Below are 22054 nucleotides of genomic sequence, written 5' to 3'. Positions count from 1 at the left end.
ATTGCTATAACCAAGGTGTGGTATTGTTTTGAAGTTGATGATGGCGGCATCAAGGGTTTTAACCGTGGCAATGCGGAGGTTTTCGAGAAGTTTTAAATACTTTTTGGTATAAAATTTCTCTCTAAATATTCGTTATGTTTGAAGCGAAAAGTTCGATGAATGTAAAATTTCAAGTGGACATGTCTCTTGTGTTTTTTTTTAATGAGAAATGTCTCTTTTGAAGTTCTTGTATTCCTCAGCTGGATAGTTTAGCGATAGTTTGGCAATGTATCTGAGATTTAGTGGTAGTTTGGAGATTTATGTGAGATTTAGTGATATTTTGGTGATTTTTCGGTAGTTTGGTATTGTGCTTTTTACTTGAAAATGCCTCAAAATTGCTAGTCACAAAATTAATCACAATTTTCAATTCAATAAAAACATTGTTTATAATGTGTTGGGTGAAAATGAAATTTAACTACCCTTATGGGCACCAAGACCTTGGGTTGCAACCCTAGTGCATCCCGAGGCATAACGTCGAAAAATAAAACTCTTTTTATCGCTCACCTGGTTTTTTTTCATCATCTTTCCTCCATGACACAGTAATAATAATCCAAGAAATCGGAATACATTGGAAAAAAAATTCTTACGGTGCACACACACACCTGTAATAATCCATAATATAAATTAGAATAATCCACATAAATATATATTCAATGAACGAAAGGTGGTTATGACCGAATTGGAAAAAGTTTGCAAAATTAAAATTCACAGAAAAAATAAATAATAACAGCATAAATAACGTTGAAAGTTTTTTTTTGCACTAGTAATGTTGGATTAAAGACGTTTAAAGCATAAACCTTAGCTATAATTTATTTAATTTATTTGCTGGTTGGCAAACACGTTGTCTTATCAGAGAATGAACTACCAAGCAACGTAGCCTACATCTTAAATTTTCAGACTTTGTGCTCTTAAATGTTTTTATGCATGAACTCTCTGTTCATGAAACAAAATATCTCTATTGTCGGTACTGTACTGAATGAGTAATCAGATTGAGGAGAAAAAAAGATTGAGAAGACGTCTTACCTTTTTTTTTTGAAGTTCAGTAGAAAAAATTGTCAAAATTTAGAATTTATACCCATCTTCTGGAGTATATGACAAAATGATTTAGATGGTGGTGTTTGAAAATTTCGAAGAAGTTCTCAAGCCTCCCTAGCGAAACATCATGACAGTTCAGAGGTTCTCAGGAAAGCGTGCAATTACCACTCCGAAGGACAGTGGAAGTTGCCTCGCTCTGGGGCAGTCATCATCTAGCGATGTCCATGCTACAGGCTACTATCAATAGTAGAAGCACCACCGGATTACCTTGTGCGCACTATTGGTATCTCCTTCCAGATCAGATGGTTACTTAAACGAAAGGGACAGTTTTCAAGGGGGGAAAATTACTAGATTTCTTTTGTGATGCCCCTTTTCGTTTGATGCCCTAAGCATGTTTTTTTTCTTAGTTTTTAATATAGCCGTTATTCTTTAATGGGAGAAAGAAAGGCCAGACTTTTTCAGTGGTAAAGAATGTGACCCCACCTGCATACACTCTTTTCCTTTTTGAAATAAGCTAATGCCATACCTAATAACATTAAAAATGATATTATAAGGGCTTTACACTAAAAGCCTCCTTTCACAATCAATAATAGTTTAATGAAAAAAAAAATTAAATTTTAATCAAAAATTTCCAAAACATCAGCTGAGAAAGAAGAGTTTCTTTTGGAAGAATTGTGGCCCCTGAAATTTTGCGGCCAGGTGCGATCGCACCTTTCACACCCCCCTTAAGTCCGGCCCTGAATACAATGATTCTTACAAATTAACTTACTCTAAACAACAAGGTAGGAGGACTATCGTTTTGGATGATTTATGGATTCACTGTTGTCTTCCAATTTATTCTTTTTGTGTGAGTGACAATGAACCTATCCAATGATACTTGCTTTTGCCTCCTTTCTAGGATTTCTTGGAAATGAGAAATTATATCGTGTCATTGGCCAGATTCATTGCTCACACTGGTACAGCTTTATTTAAGTGGTTCTTTTTTACAAAATTTTGCACAGCTTGTGCTACATTTAAACATTTTTCTAATCTCATTTGAAGTTGCTTGCTACATGAACTGCTCATTAACCTAATCACTCGTTAACCAAAGTTTCACTGTATATGTATTGATATCATCATTGTGATGCTCTCGACCTTCACAAGTCTGTCTCCACCTTTGGCTAAGGATATTACAGTGTGTACTGAAAACATTCAAGCCTAGGCTTTTTTAATGCATTTCCTCTTAGCTTAATCTTTGATTTTACATGAAATGGCTAATATCTGTTCAGATATCTGAATCAAGCTGAAGCAACAGTCATTCTGATTGACATAAAAATTCAGCTCCCAAAGCTGTTGCGTTATGTTTGTCAGTGAATCCACGTCCACCAAAAAATTTGTTAGCTGAATCCATATTCGTTAGCTCAGGTGGAAATACTGTGAAAAAAATCTTTGTTGATTGAAAAAAACTTAGGAGTTTTTTAGCTGAGATATTGCTGTATTGCTAAAAAGTCCTGGTCTAATACATGAAAATGCCACAGTGATGAACCAAATAGAAATCTTAGGACCTATATAATGTTGAATTGTCCAAGCTTTTATATCCACCATTTACTCATGGTTCAATTTGGACTTGAGAGGGCTCCCTTGACTATGGTCAAGGATGTTAGAGTAATCAGTGCTAGACCTGACTATAGTATGAACAAGTGCCTCAGTCTTAAATTTTACTTATACAGTCAGAGCCACAACTAGGGAAGGTCAGAATGTGGTGCCCTAGGTACTGTGGCAATTACGAACAAGTGTGTCTTACTAAAAAAAAAATTTACATTTCACTAAGCGACTACTTTCTCTGTCTGAAAAGCATGAGAGTAGTGAAATCTAGTTCGACGAAAAACACCTCTCATTGGTTGAGTACAATCACCTGACAACCAACAGCGTTCCTCATTGGTTCAAACAGGCACACGTGGCATGGCATGATGCCTGTTGTCAGAGAAAGTGATGATTGACGTATGCATCGTAGCAAGTTGTGCGTATCTGTTATAGTAAAATGAAAGCGTAAGATTCCTAAGCAAGGGAAAGAAAACCCAGTGAATGTTATCTTTTGATTTATATGTGTATGAAGTGGGTTTTCTTTAATGATACATTAAAGGGGAAAAATTGCGATCATGACATGATGATGATGCCAATTCATATATATATATATGCACATACATTAGATCAGTCAGCTCAGCCAGTGTTGCTGGGGGGGATGACTTCCGTATCTCTGCCCGCGGCTGGACTAATCTATCTCTCTACATGTCTGGGCAGGACCGTCCTTACCAGACACTTTTTTTCTGTCAAGAACTTTACCACAACAAACATTTTAATCTATAGTTGTTTAAGAACCATACCATCAATCTCCTGGACCACATTGGCATTCATAATTTCATCATGATCGTCCATAGTTGAATCATACCCATTTTCACAGGGAAGAATCGAGAACTGTAGGAACGACTAATTCCTGTCGAAGCTATTCAGTAGGTTCTGATTCAGATGTATTATGTAAAGAAAACACACAATCAGATTAATCATTGCTGTGATGGTCATTCCTCTGATTGTTCTTTCTTTTACGAGTCTTCCCCCTAACCTGCAGAGATACTTGGAATGGATTAGTCCTTATCCATCAAGTGCAATTTGCCACCAGCTTTTCCTGGTGCAACATCAGTTCTCCATCTTCTCTTCTGTAGACTGTGATTGCAGCACAGCATCATCATAATTTTGATTCATGCATCTTGGCATCTGAAGGGCCTTTGAAACAAACATGAAAAATGCAAGATTTGAAAGTATGCAAGAATTTGAGAAAATTGTAAAATTCTAGGTTGGCAAAGTTGCCCAGTTTCACCAAGCTTCCTGGTGCAACATTGCCAAGTTATATTATTGTACCTAAATGCAACATAAAATGTGCATTTAAAAGTGATTCTGAAAAGGAATTATTGCTGCATCAAGCAAAACAAGTAAATTTTACTTACCTTTGAATGAATGGGCAGGGCGAGACAATTTTGCAGACTACCAAAAAATCCTATTTACAAGTAGAAAACAAACACTTGTAAAGACCTATACACAACTGGCAAGACTGAAAACGCTTGAAAAGGTTATCATTCAATGTCTTTTCAGTGTTATGAAAACATTAGCTCCTCTATTAAATTATTCAGGAACTTGGCAGGGTGCAAAACAACATCTTTTCAAAGATTGACAAAGTTGTTCCTGGTCGACAGTATTGATTTGGGCATGTTTATTTAAAGTTTCAGGAGGTTTGTCCATCTCTGCTCTTGTTGTTTTCCTACATATTTTAGCTGACTTCTGTGTCTCTGATTTATTGTTGAAATGGTACAGCAGAGCAGGGAAGGTAAAATTCTCACACACATGCTAGACATAGTTTTAGTGCCTCTCCTGTGTCGGAGCCACATCTGTGAAACAACTTGAAAAATTCCCAGATATAATCAGAGCTTGATAAATCCTAGGTGCCAGGTTACCACGGTGACTAGTAAATTTGTATTGTCACCTAAAATTTTCTAAATGTGGTTGCTAAATTGCAGTCACAAGGATGACACAAAATTTTCTGTTTTCATTATAATCCGTCTTTTAACTTGAGAAAAGTAAAAAAAAATATCTATAATTGTTTTTATTGAGCAAAAATCATGTTTGACTCCTAAGAAATTTGGCTGTTGCCTAAATATTTCTTTGATTTATGAAGCTCCCCTAGATATAATATTACACCAAAAATTAAACTTTTCTCTGCAATTAATTTCATCTAATACATTCACAGTTAGAAAAAGACAAAACATTTTTTCAAATTTTTCTGCATTTTTTCCCCTTAGCCCTGATTCTGCATCCCTCTCATAGTGGCACCCCATGTGGTTGCACAAGAAAATTCTGAATTCATGTTGACTTCACTTCCTTTATGATCAAATTTATGTCCAAAAAAGGTTGAATTTCACATTTCCCCCCCCCCCCACCAGTGAATGCACCTAAAATTTATGTTTCTTCTCTATATTTCCAAAATCTCACCTATTATGCAACCCATAATATCCTGGGATTTCTGAAGAAAGAAAAGGCCAAATAAAGTCAAAAGTCAGTATGCTTTTTTGGCATGCGTGAGTTTTTATCATTTGAAGCACACATTTAGCAGCTATGATAAATTTTAAATAAAATTTAACATATTCATGAATAAATTAACAAATTACAGTGCATTTTTAGGCTGAGATTACACTATAAACGTTTAATAAAAGATCATTAACAAAACTGGAAAAAAGCAACCAATAAACTTTTCGAACATATACACTTTGAATGTAACTGATACATTTATTGATCGCATTTTTCGCTTTTCTAAGTGAGCTTCAGTTTGAGCTAAGTTTCATTCTGAGAGCTTTTCTAAAACTTTTATAGTGTAACCCAGCCTAACACTTCTCGAATTTGAGAATGCTATGAATATCTTTGAAAGTGTATATTTTTTTACCTAATGAAATCATTTGCTTGATGGACTCAAATTTCAAACCATAAGCGATTCTATTATAAGCAGACTCTATTATTTTTCTATAAACGATCTTGAACATAGGCTAGGATTACACTATAAAAGTTTGATAAAAGATCATTTATAAAACTTGAAAAAACAACCAATAAGCATATAAGTTATATTTGAGCAAAATAGGCTTAGTTGCATTTTGCAAGTTTTATAAAAGTTATTTTATAAAACATTTATAGCAACAGCCTTACTCTAATTTTTATCATCTGATAGCAACATAAACTTATAATCATGAAACTCCTCAGAAAACATGAGATCAACTCTCATTTTCATAATTGGAGTTCAGTAAAATTTGAGTGGCTTCTAGTTCTGCAATATATCACATTGTGTATATGCTTATTTTAATATCTTTATAAAGATATTTTATGTTTAAATTTTTTAAAATATTTTTTTAACTTTTTATTGTGTTGGTGGGGGGAGGAGTAGGGGTTCCCAATGCCTCTTCCTGCTTATGTCTCAGCATTAAAACTAGGTATTTATCAGATTCAAAGAACTTTATTTCTCTCTATCTCACAGATCTTTTACTGCTATGATGTAATTTTTTTTAACTACCCCTGAGTTATTGAAATGATTTTTTCCATTATACAGCCCTACTCATCAAGAAAATTTATGAACATACCCCAACAGCATCGTCTGTTTCATAAAAGTTCCTGTGAGTATGATTTTTTTTGAATTGTCATATTGAATAACCCAATGTTTATGCACTGCTGTATTGAAATGTTTAAAAATAATCCTCTCCCTCTATAATCTATGCATAGTATAGTGCAAATACAGCAGTAACCCATTTTATGCATACTCTGAATTACTGATTTTCTGGAAATTCTTCCTTTTATTTCACATTTTTATTTGTAAAATTCATGTGTAATTACAGAAAAACGTATGCTGTGATAGTAATGATTAAGTAAGAATTTTTTAGTCTATTATAATATCATATGCAATTATGCTGTTTTTTCAAATACAAATGCAACGCCACAACAGGCAAAACGCACAATGAGGTGGCTGAGAAAAAGGTGCCCATAATAAATATGGATGTCATATATTTCAAAAATACAGCAACCCAATTAAAAATGCAATTACAATATATATATACACATGATGAAATGTTATACAATGCCCATAAAGAATACTTATGGTTGTCTACTTATGGCTGGATTTTCTTATTTTTTTTACAGCATGGTTGTATAGACATTGTGCTGGGCTCTTATCTTGAGAATCCAGGTTCGGATTGGGAGCACAGTGGCTGTTGTCTGGAGTTGGTTTTTTGCAGTTTTCCAACTTTGAGGCCCAAATGAGAGCCGTCTCCAATTTGAAAAGTCTCCCCAGTTGAATCTCGTTATAACGAACTCCAAGAGACTAGAGAAATCACTTTTTTATAACGAAATTTCTTTGTAAAGGAATTCCAGATTTTCGCATTGTTCTTATGTAAACTTATCTGTGGGATTAGAAAAGTGTTTGTTAAAACGAGATTTTTGTATAACGATATTTTTTAAAATGGCATTCAACTTTATTTACTATCTTCTTCAAAATATAGAAGAAAGATAGCAGTGCCAGCTGGAACACAAAACAGGCACAACTGTAATGGCATGTGTGGTGTAGCAGTAGTGGGTAGGGCCTCCAAAAAAAAAAATGGCTCTGGGATCCATGATGTTCTTAAGTCAGCCACCTCGTTGGGCAGTTTGCCTGTTGTGGCGTTGTATTTGTATTTATCAGAGCATAGTTACATTTTTTAAGTTTGCCTGCGCAGGCTTTAGGAATACAAAAAAATTTTCAAAGATTATAGAATTAAGAATTAATATACACTATGCAGAAATAACTAGTTTTGATTACAATTTTTACTGAAAGTATGATGTTTTTCAAAATTTTGGTCCTAATTAGCTAATGTCTTAGATTTCTCTAAAGCTTTTGACAGGGTGCCCCACAATAAACTTCTACTTAAACTCCAAAACCTTGGCCTATGTGTTCAACTGCTTAAATGGGTGGAAGCCTTCCTTACCAAACGCAGTCAGTTTGTGCCCTACAAGGGCCAGAACTCCCTATTTCTCTCAAGTTAAGTCTGGTACGCCCCAGGGTTCTGTCCTCTCACCGTTATTATTTTTGATTTATATAAACGATCTTCCTAATTCCATCAATTGCTGTCTCAGACTCTTTGCAGATGATTGCATCATCTACCAAATAATGCACAATGAATCCAACCAAGCATCTCTCCAAAATAACCTCAAAATTGTATCAGAATGGTGCTTGTCCTGGCAGTTACGCCTTAATTTTTCAAAAACAGTTTTTATGAAAATTACTTGCAAAAGACTTCCCCTCGATTCTTCTTACACTATCATTAACTCATTAATCACCAAAGTTTCTAATTATAAATATCTGGGTGTAATTATTTCTACTGACCTCTGTTGGAATCCCCATGTTGATTGTCTTTCATAAGTGTCTTCAAAAACTCTTTTTTTTCTTCGTTGGAACCTCAAAAACTCCACCCGTCACCTCAGACATCTCTGCTTCCAAACCTACATCCTTCCTGTACTCTCATATGCTTGTGAAATCTGGGACCCCCATAATCTCTCAAACATAGACAAATTAAAATCTATTCAAAATAAATCTGCCCGCTTCATTCTTAACTGTTGGTCATCCTCTGCATCCATCACTGAACTCAAGCTCCAACTCAATATGCAGCCGCTTTTCACCTGTAGACATATCTCGATTAACTTCCCTTTTCAAAATCCTTTATGGCCATTTTCATATCGATACTTCCAATTTCCTAACTCCAACTTCATGCTTTTCAAAAAGAATTAACCATTCACAAAAATTGAAACCCATCTTTGCAACCACAGATTGTTTCAAATTTAGTTTCTTTCCTCGAACAGTAACCAATTAGAACAACCTCCCGTCAAACATTGATTGTACAACAGTTTCTGATTCCCTTTAGGACATCAATCGTCTCCGTCAAACTTCACCACTGCATTTCCTTGTATAAGCCACGGCCAAGCAATATTGTATAAATAAATACATAAAATATGCATTTGCATGCCAAATTGTACTACAGGTTTCCACAAAATCAGCTTACATGAGTATTGTTAGTACCACATATTGCATAACTTTGGGGTATTGCTGTATTGTTAAGGCTATTCAGTGCTGTAGAAAAGAGGTTTCTGATGAAAAAAAAATTGTCAAAAACATGTTTAAACCATAACAGCATGATTTCTGTTGTATGAAATGTTGCATAAGAAATGTCAGCCACTTGTCCTATTCTGCTGGTTTTGAATTCAGGCGACTTACACACATTTTTGCTGATAGATCCAATCTTCTAAGAAAATCTGCAAAACCGGAAACTAGATCAGCCTCCTTTACCTTGGTGCAACCCCAAGTCACCAGTTTCTTCAAACTTTTCAATTATGCATCATCATGCTTCATATTTGATCGGTGCTTTTTCGCAGTCTTTTCAAAGCCGCTGTGGTGGTTGAGTGGTCATAGTGACAGACTTGCATTGCGAGGATCTGGGTTTGAACCCCACCATCGCCACAGTGGTTGACTGAAGTTGGTTTTGTGTGGTTCCCAACTTTGAGGTGCAAATGCGAGCCTATTTCCCCATTAAAAAAAGTCTCACCACAGAGAGCAACAGACCTATAACAATATAATTATTCAATCATTACACTTCACTCATAATTAGAAAAACTAGTGGCAGATGGCAGCACTACACATAACAAGCGTTACACAAAGAAACGTCACGTCAGGTTTTACTGCATGTACACACACGTTCCAGCATGTACCGATTCGTTAGAGGTTCCGCCGAGGAATATGGACGAGGTGCACGTATGGTTCAGTAGTAGTAGTATTTTCAAAGGATGGCACAGTCACACAGTATATCAGAGCTATTGCTGCTATTCTCATAACACTTTACTAATGGAGCATGTTCTTTGTTATTTAAATATGTTTTGCACACATATTAAATATTTTGTTTTCAGTCCTGCCATTGTCACTTTACAAGCCTGAGAATAGTGGTTTACAATTTTGCTGGAAAAAACAAACACAATATGATGAAAACTTAATTTTTTTCTCTTCTTTGGGAATTTCTTTTCATGTTCTGAATAGCTAAATACCAAGTTTCAGGAAATTCTGATTATTAGATTGCTCTCCAGAGGTCTCCAAGTAGGATGACTTATTTTATAATCATCCTGTTCATATAATGGCAAGCATGTTTCAATATGAATTTATTATTCTTTCAGATCTATTTGGGGAGATAGTCTCATTTAAATTGTCAGATATTGGTGAAGGAATAAGTGAAGTGACAGTGAAAGAATGGTAAGAAGTTTATTTTCGAAATGTAACTTTTTTATTCAACTGACTGATGTGCTGTCGTATGCTTGGGTGTCACAAGACTCCAAAAAATATGATCCTGAAAAATAAAGGGCAAAAACCAATGTATCAATAGCTGTCTGATAAATATAGTTGAATTATGAATGCAAAAGAACTTGCTTTTTCCAGGTTTTATATAAAAAAGAGGCATTAGAATTTATTTAATTTTCAGGTTTGTTAAAAAGGGTGACTTTGTGAACCAATTTGACAGCATTTGTGAAGTTCAAAGTGATAAAGCTTCTGTAACAATAACTAGTCGATATGATGGCATTGTGAGAAAAATTTATTATGATGTCGAAGATACAGCTAAAGTAGGATTACCACTTGTTGATATAGAACTGAATGACGAGGATGGTTGTGAGTATTATTTGCCTTAATTTTTAAGGCAGCAAAATTAAAATGAACTTATATTTCATAATTTAGAATCACATTGTTATAAATTAGAAAATATCAGTATGAATCACAAAATATAATGTGAGCTCCTGATTGATTTAAATTGTCTCAAAATCAGTTTCAAAATGTTTCGAAAATTTAAATTCATTTTCTAAACAGTCTTTTTTTTATGCAATGTGGACACAGCCGCCCAGGTCAATTTAATTACCACATACCAAAGAATGTTCAACAGTTTTTATGAGTTTAAAACATGCTCTGTTCTTTTTAGTCATTCCTTAAGATACTACTTTCACTTGTGGAAGAGAGATTGGTACCAATGCTCTAAACTCTAGGTTTTGGTCTTATTGGCCCTTACTTGAATAAAATTATTATAGCATGACAATTAATGAAACATTTTTGAATTTCTCTTTAAAAATTCTGGTTTAACTAATTTTTTTTTAATTTTTAGCCAGAAGTGCAAATAATCTGTGGTAAAATTTTATGTAGCTATAGTTTTAAAATCATTCTGTAACTATTTTAAATTGAAAATGTTGAGGACTTTTTTTGTCTAAATAATTTATTTTAATTTCATTTTCTACTCAAAGCTAGGCATGATGATCAAGTAGATCAGTTACAAGATCAGTATGCTGCTCCAATAGAAGATGCTGGTAGTTTTGATCTGAATATTACAAAAACTCTGGCTACGCCAGCAGTGAGGAGGATAGCAGCAGAACATGATGTAAGAAATACAGTAGATATACTTTTCATTTTTTATGCTGGCGTTTCTCAATGTTTTTAAACCCAAGGACCAGGGATCAATTTGATGAACCACTAACTTATGTGGATTTAATCTTTCATTTGAACCTATGTAGTTATTACTAATATTTGTGACATATAATGCTAACATAATAAATCTAATAGAATTCTGGTGTACCAAATTCATTCTTTGCTCATTCAAACTTATAGGACGGGACACTAAAATGTGGATACTTTCCCTGGCTGACAGAGACATTTGTATCCAACATTTCTTGTCTTTTACCACCAAGTGTATCAATACATAAAATGATTGCTGTCCTTCACCAAAATCAAAATAGTTTATGTTTATGTTTGCTTTGCACCAATTGTGCGAGTGTTTCTCGAGGATTTAGCTCAATTTGCCTGCTGATCACTTGTCCTCTCTTAACACTAGAAAGATGGGACAGAGAAGTATACTTATAAGGATGAGCAGGGGTCTGTGTGACCCCATAGCTTTTTCTGGCTATTTTTGAACATTTTAATATTTTCGAGCATGGTATAACATTTTTGACAGAATAGAGTTATAACACAAAGAATTGGTGGGTGAAACGATTGATCTATTAATATATTTTTATTATGATCATAAAGCATTCTGTGAAAACGACCTCTCTCGATGTGCGTCAGTATTGAGGAAACTCAAGACTGGGGAATTCGTATTCCCTATGTTACAGATAGGATTTCAATGTTACATCGCCTCTAGATTTTGAATTGGATCAACGAGTGTGATCTCACTTTATTTTTTTTTTACAGTTGGAAGAAGAACCTGACGATATTCTTTCAACTAAGCTTGTTGATTTAGATTTGAAAAAATTCACATGATTTCAGTGACGTAGAATATATATCTGCAAGCAATGAGTTTCTAGTAAACTATTCTGGAATCCTTGACATCCTATTGAGGAGGAAGTGCCACAGTAATTCATACACTTTCATCTGCAGTAATTTTTTTGCTACTGATTGACTGGGCATTATTGAAATCTTTGATATTTATAGCATCAAGTTGACCTTTGGATGTAGGACAAGCTTTTCATTGGTGGCTTCAATATGGTTTGAATTTATTGTATCTAGTATTATTTCATTTTGCATCAGCTCAGGCATTGATGGACGTACGATTTCATTCTGATTTCAACACATCTATCATCAATACTGTTGTTTATTTCACAAAGGTTTTACCTGGGGTAGTTTTCATTCTTTTGTGAATTCTCATCATTACCACCCCTGCTGGGTTTTTCCTCACCCAATCTTTGCCAACTTCTGAAAAATATTCTCTGGTTAATCTATAACTATTTGCAATTTTTTCAGCAATCATAAGCACATGGATATTTTTTATTTTACAAGAACAAACAATTTATATCAGAAAATGACAAAAATACTTGACAACAAAAGCTGAGTCCCTTGTTGACCGCCACCCACAGATAAAAATGAAGGTGAAAAAAGTCTCACGAATGGAGAGACTACACCATATTACATGCACAAAGAGACTATCAGAAGAATTTTGACCACACAAAAACCAATTGTGACAATGTTGGTAGTACTATACAGTGAATGTATATGATAAAATACAGGGGAGGGTCAATGTGACCCCCTTCTGTCTATCTAGGTATATTCGTTCGTATCTCCATTGCTAAGAAAGATAATGATAAAATTTTGCTGTACAATAAGAACAGGATAATTCAGGAAAAGTCAAAAATTTTACAATTTAGGTTTATTCTTGAAATATGGGAGCAGAGAGAGTGTTCAGGGTCACACAGACCTCATCCATCTTTCTAGTGTTAATAGACCACAGATTGAGAAGCACCGTTTTAATGCTATTTAAAAGCAAATAACACAATTTTTTTTTTAATGTGTCGCTATCTGCATATCGACAGGCTGGTTCAAGTCAAAGACTTATATTTTCAGATTCGTTTGAGTGAAGTTCAAGGAACTGGAAAAGATGGTCGTGTCTTGAAGGAGGATGTTCTAAATTTTATTGATTTAGAGAAATCAAAAGCAGGTGATATAACTGTACCTTTTCATTTATTTGAAAAATTTCTATGAAAAGTTGGCAAAATCATGCATTGAACCACAAAAATGACCAGAACCTAACAGGACTATAAATTGTTTAAACGATTGAAAGTTTAAATTGTTTAAACGATTGAAAGTTTGGATGTACACTTGTACATCCAACAGTTTGGATTGTGCTTAGTTTAATAATCAGATTCCAAAACTTAGAAATGAGAACACATTTGCCTATCCTTGACTATATCATTTGCATGTGTTTTACAACAGAGATGGCTTCACTATACTGAGAAATTATAAAAATAGTTTTCTATAACCAATAAAAACAGAAAATCCACTTTTAATGCATTGCAGTGTTTTCTAAACTTTTTTCAAGCGTGATTTCCCTCCCCCTGCTTTTCATCCTGCCATAATCAACTTCATTCAAAATAAAACAGTGATAGCACTGCCCTTTCTATTGAATATCTTATTTTTTTTGATTAATTCTAAACATATATTGATTATTTGTTGATGTATAATTTCAATCTACCTCTACTTTAAATAGGTCAGTTGAGAGTTAAGGCATTTTATTATTTCAATCATATATTCTTATTTGAGTTCCGAAAGATGAAACTCACTCTCTCTAAATTTCCTATCATGAGGTTTTTATTTTGAAAACCACTGATGTACTGTATAAAAAAACTGCTTTGTCAATAACAAAGAATGTGTCCCAAGGTGTTGTTCTCAAAAAATTATGAAAAAATTCAAGTATATTCCTCTTATCCAGAAACACATAAAAACTAAAAAATTAGCAGTGGGGTGCAGTTAATAAAGCCGCAGAAAATTAATAAAAATGACAACAGTTGGCTGCTCATCACCTGTTGTTCTTCTTGGCGAGATCTATAAAAAAATTCTTTTCACACTGTAGCTCTCATTTTTCCTCTTTTCTCTCCTTTTTCTTTTTTCATGCTTTTTTCCTCCTGGAAACTATTTTTCTTTTCTCTTTCTTTGTCTGTGCTGTACTTGATCATGTGTTGTTTGAATGATGTCACTGTAGTATTTTGGGATTTTTAAAGTTATTCTTGACCTCTCTCTATTGGCATTCAAAATATTAATATTTAAATGTTTTGAGTGACCCATTATAATTCTGCCAGTTTCTTTTACATTTTTGTGCATATTCAAATGAGTAAAATCAGTGGGGAATTTTTTTTCAAAACTTTTTGAAGACATCACCTTGGAATCCTTTCCTTTTAAGTTTAACTGTAAATGTGCAATTCTTTTTATGTATTATGGAAAATTCATCTCGAACAGAAAAAAAAAATAAAGCAAACCTAAAATGCTTTATCTATAAAACTATAATGATGTGTTTTTCTCTCTCTCTCCATTGCTTGTTTTAACAATTGTGAAAATGTTGTTTGAACTTACCTGACAAGTAGTCAACAGAGAGAAAGGAACAAACTGTTTGTGAAATATAGTAAAACTTCTCTTTTGCAGACACCGGCCGGACAAAAAAAAATTTGTTCATAAAAAAAGGGTGGCTTTTAATCAGGGGTTTGAAACGCATACTTTTATTATACAAGAGAAATCATTATTTGGCTGTAAAAGAGGGGTGAGTGCATCTGAGGGTGTCTGTTAAGAGGGGTCTTACTGTAGTAGTTAAATAGTTTACAGAAACTAATCCATGGCTCACATAATTTTACGTAACTTTAATTATATGTGACAAAGGTTTAAAACTAATTCCATTGCATGTTGTTTTGAAATATGCTGATTACTACCATTTTATTCAAAAATCTTTCATTTGAATGCAAACAATTAGCCACCCAATGAATGCTAAAAAATTACTTCAAATTTTGATCTGAGCAGTTTGATTTATGACAGTTTATTTCACCTGAACTGACAAAGTTCTAAATTAATTATGTCATCATTATATATTTCAAATAATATAAATGTTTTACTAACATATACATGATTTCTTTACTCCTTTAGAAGCTCAGATTGAAAAAGATAATGTTGAAACAGTCTCACACAAACCTGGACGCATTGATAAAGCATTGCCGAAAGCTGAGAAGCATGAGGTGGTTAAAACAGCATTATATGAGAGAAAAACTGTCACAGAAGATAAAACTGAAGTAATCAAAGGCTATAAGAAGGCAATGACAAAAATGATGTCGAAGACATGTTCAGTCCCAACATTTCTGTATTCAGATGAAGTTGATGTTACAGAATTGGTATCATTGCGTGAAATATTAAAAAAAAAATCTGAAGAGCATGGCATCAAGTTCTCATACATGCCATTTTTTATAAAGGTATACAACATTCACTCTAATTATCTTCATGCATTTTTATCCATGTAATTTTATTTTATTAAGTGAATGGGACCAAGACCATCTCGCATTACTGAAAACTGATATTATCGGAAAAATAAAGAAAACTTTCAGAGAGTAAGAAGTTTCTCCATATCTGTTTTGTGGTAATCATATGAACCATTATATATTTAAATAACTATATGAAAAAATTTAAAAACACAAGGTTCATCTTCGGGCAAGAGTCCTGTCAGCTTTCCTGTTGTGTACTGGATTTGGACTACTTCCTAGAAATGAGGGCAAAGGGGGAGGGATTTATGAAATGTGTGAGGACCCTTAAAAAGATTCCGAATGTGTGAGGACATGTCCTCATGAATGAAGATGTCTGATAATTCTAGCAGTAGGGGTTAATTAAGAGCCATATTTAAGTATAAATGATAATACTGATAACTTGATAAGTGAAGTCTCTTATCAGGGAAAAAAGTTGATATTTTAAAATTGATTAACAATTAACTGGGAGAATCTGTCAGATACAAAAATGGGGAAAGCTTTAGAAATGGTATTGGATTTTTTTTATTTTTATTGGCTCTTTATAATGATGCATTTCTCTGGTTCCTTGAGTATCATTCTACTGGTGTTTCACTGTACTTCATGGTTATTTTGTCAGTTCCCACCAATGCATGAACTTTGATATTACAAAAATAAATTTATGAAATATTATAAAATTATGCATATATATTGGATATTATAAGTCTGTCTATTTGATCCATGTCTGATTTGTTTACAGGCAGCATCTCTTGCTCTGAAGTATCATCCAGAGTTGAATTCATCTGTTGATGAATCTTGTAAAACCATGACATACAAGGTTATCTTTTATTGATTTTAAGTGATATCTGTTATGCACAAAATTTTTGCTTGATATTTAATTAAGGTACAATCATAAATGCATAATAAAGTTTAATCAAGGGTTTTATCTTTCTTTTTCAATCACATACAAGCATAGGCGTATGCAGAATTTTGTCAAGGGGGGGGGGGTTTACATATTTTCCTGCAAAATAATGCTATAATCTCGGCTTGAGAGGGGTTAGAACCCCAAACCCCTCCCACTTTATGTACGCCAATGCATACAAGAGTTTGACATTTATATTGAATGCTGAAGCCTTCAAAATTGATTTATAATACAGTCAAACTAGACCAGCGGTTCTCAACCTTTTTTGACTCGCTGGGCCCTTTTTGGTACATAATTTCTATTTTTTCAAATTTACTGATTTTTTATTTTCCTCAAGTAGCTGCGGGGCCCCTAGGGTTCCGTGTACATCTTTGAACTAGACTAATTCGAAATTACTGAAAAAAAGTTTGAATTCTCTACCTCCTGAAAAGTTCTTAAATCTCCAAAATTTTTATGAAAATCACAAAAGATCCCTAAATGTCCCTAAAAATTCCCTTCTTCATTTAAAAAGAATCCCTTACGTGCGATAACAAAACATGAATACTGATATGCAAAAAAAATATTTAATCAATTTTAAAGATACTTATAGTGTCCCCGATGAATTTCTTTTCATCAAACGTTCCAGAAAAGGGCCAAATTTTTCTTTTTGTACAAGTTGTGTTACGGACATAAACATCAGTCATGGTGGAAAGACTGACATCATCACCCATGTGAAATAAAAAAAAAACCATCAAGCAAGTGTCACAAAAAGTCTGTGTTTTTCCAAAAATTGACGATTTTTTCCTTCATGTTCCGATAATTTTGGGGTCATTCGCGCAGAATGTTTGTTCACATCGTTTCTGATTGAACACAATATTTTTTTTTTCCGTTTAGATCACCATTGAAGTTTTGGTCTCCAATTTCATTTGTTTTTTGCATAGGGATTTTATTCCCGAGGGTTTAACTTCCATACGTGTAAAATCCCTATTTTATTTGACTTCAATTTTTGAATAGGGATTTTATTCCCCCACTTTAACTTTTATGTGTGGAAAATCCCTTTTGTATTTATTAGGGTGTGGTTTTAGTATAAAATACGGGACGGGTCTGCGTGAAAATCTCCCTAATTTTCATTTTCAAAAGTTGGCAGCTATGATGTCAATAATTGCTGGTCTGAACTGATTCCTGTAAAGAATAATGTTAATTCACCTCGCTAATAATGTGAATGAAAAACTCAGATATAACGAGACATTTTTTGTGGTATTGCTTCGCTTTTTATGGCATTTTTCCCAAGAAATTTGTGGAATTATAGCTTATCACTTGAAAGGAATGTTCATCTGTTGGTAATGTTTGCTGAATATTTGTAATGCTGAAAAAAACATTTATTAGAAGTTTGACACAAAGACAAGAAAACGTGGCATAATATTTTCTCATAATTTTGCTTTTTTTCTTTATAAAAATGTCGTATTTTTCCCCTGGTTTTTCTCAATGAAGCTTATTTCAATTCTTAATCTTTACTAGAATCGGAATGAAAAGAATTTTTGCATATTTTATAAGTTTTTGTAATGAACATGACTAAATATTTGTCTCCCATATTTGAAATATGTTTTGAATCACTGTAGACTTGCCGTAGCACAGTATTTCTTGCCAAAAGTTATTTGTGAGCAGTATTTGGTGATTTTGCTAACAATTGGCAATATTTTGGGGGGAAATTTATATCTTGTATTTATGGCGCCCCCCCCCCTATTTCCCGTATCTATCTTGATTAAATATGGTCACTCATATCAAAAAGAAATGACAATTTCATGCATAGCATTTGATTGCATCTGATTACATTTTTCATCAGAAAAGTTTTTGAAAACGTAAACCTTGGTCATACTGACAACATTTCATAGAATCTCCTATGTTGTTATAACAGAATTTGACTATTTATTCTGTATGATTTAAGGACTTGATTCTTTTCATGTAGGCTGCTCATAATATAGGCATAGCTATGGACACTCAGAAAGGGCTAGTTGTTCCAAATATCAAGAATGTACAAAGCCTCACTCTCTTGGAAATAGCAGCTCATCTCAACCACCTTCAACAACTTGGTGCTAAAGGTCAATTAGGAACTTCTGAATTATCCAATGGAACATTTACCTTATCAAATATTGGAGCAGTAAGTATGATACGTATTGTTACTGTATGTGAAAATTTAGTTTTTGTTCTCTATTATGTATGATGTATGCCTAGCATACATCTTTTCATGCTCCCTTTTAAGTATAGAGTACAGTATATGACGGATGTGAAATATACAGGGTGAACGTGACCATGTTCTGCCAAATGACCTCTTTGTGTTCAAAGAAAAATTATGACTATTTTTTATTCCCAGATTGGTGGCACTTATGCAAAACCAGTTTTATTGTTGCCTGAAGTTGCTATCGGTGCGATTGGAAGGATTCAGGTAAATTTATTTGCATTATATATTTTAATTCCAATTATATATTATAATGTAACAATTTTTTTCATTGTTCAAAAGTAATTTAAAAAAGGATTTCAATTGGACAAAAACTGTTTTTAAAAGTAGCTTAGAAGTTCTTATGTTCTGAAGGGATCTTCAGGAAAGGAAGATCCATACTGCCAGCTTATAAGAATCACTGATAATTACTTATAAGAATCAGATTGGCAAAAAGAAACCGTTTTAACTTAGAAAGATTATTGGTTATAAGAATCAACTGCTACAAGGATCAAAATTAGTGCACAAAGTGTGATTCTATAAGCGGCAACCATTTTATGTATCTTCACCACTACCCTTAATTCCTATTACCATGGAGAGAAACCCCCTAGTATGGGTTCAAGCTACTGTCAAGAGGTCTAGTAGTATCTGTATCTTACAAGGAAAGGGTCCGAAGGTGATGTCTTCTAAAAGTTTTGTAAAAATTGCCTTTGATTCTACTCATTTAAATATGCAGTAGGTCACTCAAAGTAAATATTAATATTTTTAATTTTTGCCAAGAATGAATTTGAAAATCCAGCAACTCTAGCGTCTTAGAGTGACGTCATTCAAAAAGCACATGATAAAGTTAGGGCGACTGTGTGCCCTAGCAGACTCATCAAGGGTAGAAAACTAGTTTTTTATTAAAAAACTGCATAAAGAAAAGCTAGCGGCCGTAGTTGGCTATAGTAATAATACTGATGTAAACACTGCACATTAATGGTGGATGATGAGTGCCTAGTTTCCAGTGGCTATAGATCAGGTACAGCACCGACAAAGCAAAGCAGAAAAAAAGTAATAATTAGTTTTTTGGAGAGACAAGCTTTAGAGAAAAAAAGGAGAGCCATAGAGTGTTTGTGAGAGAGTGAAAATAAGTTTTTTTTTATAGATATTGCCAAGAAGCACGAGAGGTGATGTGTAACCATTTTTAATTTATTTTTTGTGGCTTTAATTGCACTCCGCCACTAATTTTTTTGTTTCAGGGTGTGATGAACGTATTTAAATTTTTTCTTTCCTTATTAGATATCAGTGAACACACTTTTAAAATTTCATAATTTTGTCCAAAAAACGCCGCCAGTGATTGGGTTATGATAGGCATATGACCAGAGACAAATTTGTGGGAATGCATTTCGTTTATGTATACATGTAGAGGTACTACAGTATGAAAACAACTCCAAATCTGGTCTACTAAATGTCATTTGATGTTTGCTGAATTAACCCCTTTGCATACAGGCTTTTGACTGCAAATTTGGACGATTTGTAGTTGAAGAAGTAGCAATATATCTCAAACCGGTGCCTTTATTAACATTTAAGAAATAGAGGGGATAAAGATGAGTTGAGCAGGTTTTTTGTTCTGTGTTATGCGTTGTCAGTGCTACTACACTGCAGCTGTATGATAATTTGTATCAATTTCCAAAAGTTATTAAGTGTTTACATTGATTTTACATTTTTTTTAACGTTTTCATTTTACAGGCTGTTCCTAAGTTTGATGCAAATGAAGCTGTTGTGAAAAGGAATGTCTTGCAAGTGAGTTGGACTGCAGATCATCGCATCATAGATGGCGCAACTGTTGGACGTTTTTCAAATATGTGGAAGACCTATTTAGAAAACCCTGTAACTATGCTTTTGGAAATGAGATAAAGAAGAGTAAACAGACACAACATTATAGTCATTTTTTGTGTTTGTTGAATGTAAAACATTTTATTCACATGTAAAAAATGTTTTTGTATATCTGTTAAGTTTTAGAATTTTTTATCAACTCAGTCATTGAGTTACATTATAAAGATTTGTTTGAAAAAAAAAAGAATAAAGTATTTTTCTGACAATTTTTCTGTGACATTAAAAAAAAAAAGAAAAAGCCTCTTTATTAATATAACTTTGTTTCCATTGTGAAACTTTAAGCCTACAAAAAAGTTGCATTGTTGCCATTTCTTGCATTTATAAACATTTTTCTAAGGAAGGGGGGTTTGTTTTTTTTACAGCAAAAAACACTAATAATAGTTTGAAAAAAAAACAGCTAGTCAGTTTAGATGTGAAGCTATAAGATACTAGAAGGTTGTGACAAGTATAGTGGAACGTCACTACAATGATAATTGATATAACAAATCGATCTACAGTGATATTTTTCCAAATCTTGTTTCGAAATGCCTAGTCTAATCTTGAACTGCTGCCTCTCAATGTAACAATCCCTCTTCAGCGATATTTTTCTTGGTCTCAAAGTATCGTTATATTGAGGCTATATTGTGTATCGGAGTGCAGTTCATGGAGAATGATCTGTAGAAAAATATGGTTGCATGTGAATATCTGAACATGTTACAGCCCTGGAAAAAAACCAATTTCTATGAACATAAAATTTTCTAGGTGTACAAGTAAGGTGCCCATATTTTCAAGGAGCTCTGGGTACAATTGCTATAATTTCCTGCATATGTTCCACATAATGCAAATTTCATTCACAGACAAAAGTTTAAGGAATGGAAAGAGTTGCTGTTCACGTTTTTGTAAGAAAAAATGTGTTAGTTGCGCCATCTATACGTTTTAAAAAATTTTTTAATATTTATTCCTATTGCAATCTTTCAGAAAAAGAAAACAGCTTTAGATAATATGCTTCAAAAAATTACTTATTTCTAACAGAATATCCGTGGCATCTGTGGATTATATGCAAGAAACTGGTATTAATAGAGAAAGTTATACAACCTCTGACAAAGTTCGATGAATGAAGTCAGAACGGCCGATCTGGCAACACTGGCGAAGCAAAACGCTGCACATGCGTAGCGGCAGGTGTTGACCATCTGCCGCCACCGTTGTTCAGTTGAGCGTCGTTTGTGTTCCGTGAAAGACTTGTTTTACAAAGTGCTTGTTTAGTGAGTTGGTTCTTAACTGAGAACAGGAAAATGAACGAACAAAAGATCACTGAGGATGAGTCCTGGTGTCTCAGGTACGACCCTGAAACGAAACGGCAAAGCATGGAATGGCGTTCTCCTGCATCACCTCGTCGGAAAAAGGTCAGAGCAGAAAAATCACTCATCAAAACGATGCTAATCACCTTTTTTGACAGTCAAAGCATTATCCACAAGGAATTTCTACCTGAGGGAACGACGATGAATGCTGCAAGCATGGCCCCCACATCCCGAAGCAGGGCCCCTAGGCTCGGATCTTTTACGGGGCCCTTTGCGATGAATTTATAGCGTGAAAAAATGATGAAAATAATCCCGGGCCCCAGGGCTGGAGCCTTGTCAGCCCACCCCTTG

The 22054-nt window shown here is 33.9% G+C and overlaps 1 protein-coding gene across 1 annotated transcript; it reads left to right on the top strand.

The window, feature by feature from the left end:
- Window positions 1-20467, top strand: Dbct (Dihydrolipoamide branched chain transacylase E2). Its single transcript, XM_089253656.1, has 11 exons — window positions 1-106; window positions 6197-6260; window positions 9832-9907; window positions 10134-10318; window positions 10939-11072; window positions 13025-13118; window positions 15089-15408; window positions 16193-16270; window positions 18300-18491; window positions 18705-18776; window positions 20280-20467. Exons 1-11 carry the CDS (start codon window positions 38-40, stop codon window positions 20445-20447), a joined length of 1452 nt encoding a protein of 483 aa, XP_089109782.1. The 5' UTR covers window positions 1-37; the 3' UTR covers window positions 20448-20467.
- The last annotated feature ends 1587 nt before the right edge of the window (window positions 20468-22054 follow it).

The sequence above is a fragment of the Pholcus phalangioides genome, unplaced genomic scaffold (genome assembly GCF_987345545.1).
Source record: "Pholcus phalangioides strain wild (caught in Gottingen) unplaced genomic scaffold, Ppha-v1.0 ptg000039l_1, whole genome shotgun sequence".
Classification (NCBI taxonomy): domain Eukaryota; kingdom Metazoa; phylum Arthropoda; class Arachnida; order Araneae; family Pholcidae; genus Pholcus; species Pholcus phalangioides.
The sequence above is the reverse complement of the archived record's forward strand: the minus strand, read 5'-3'. Positions and strand labels throughout refer to the sequence as shown.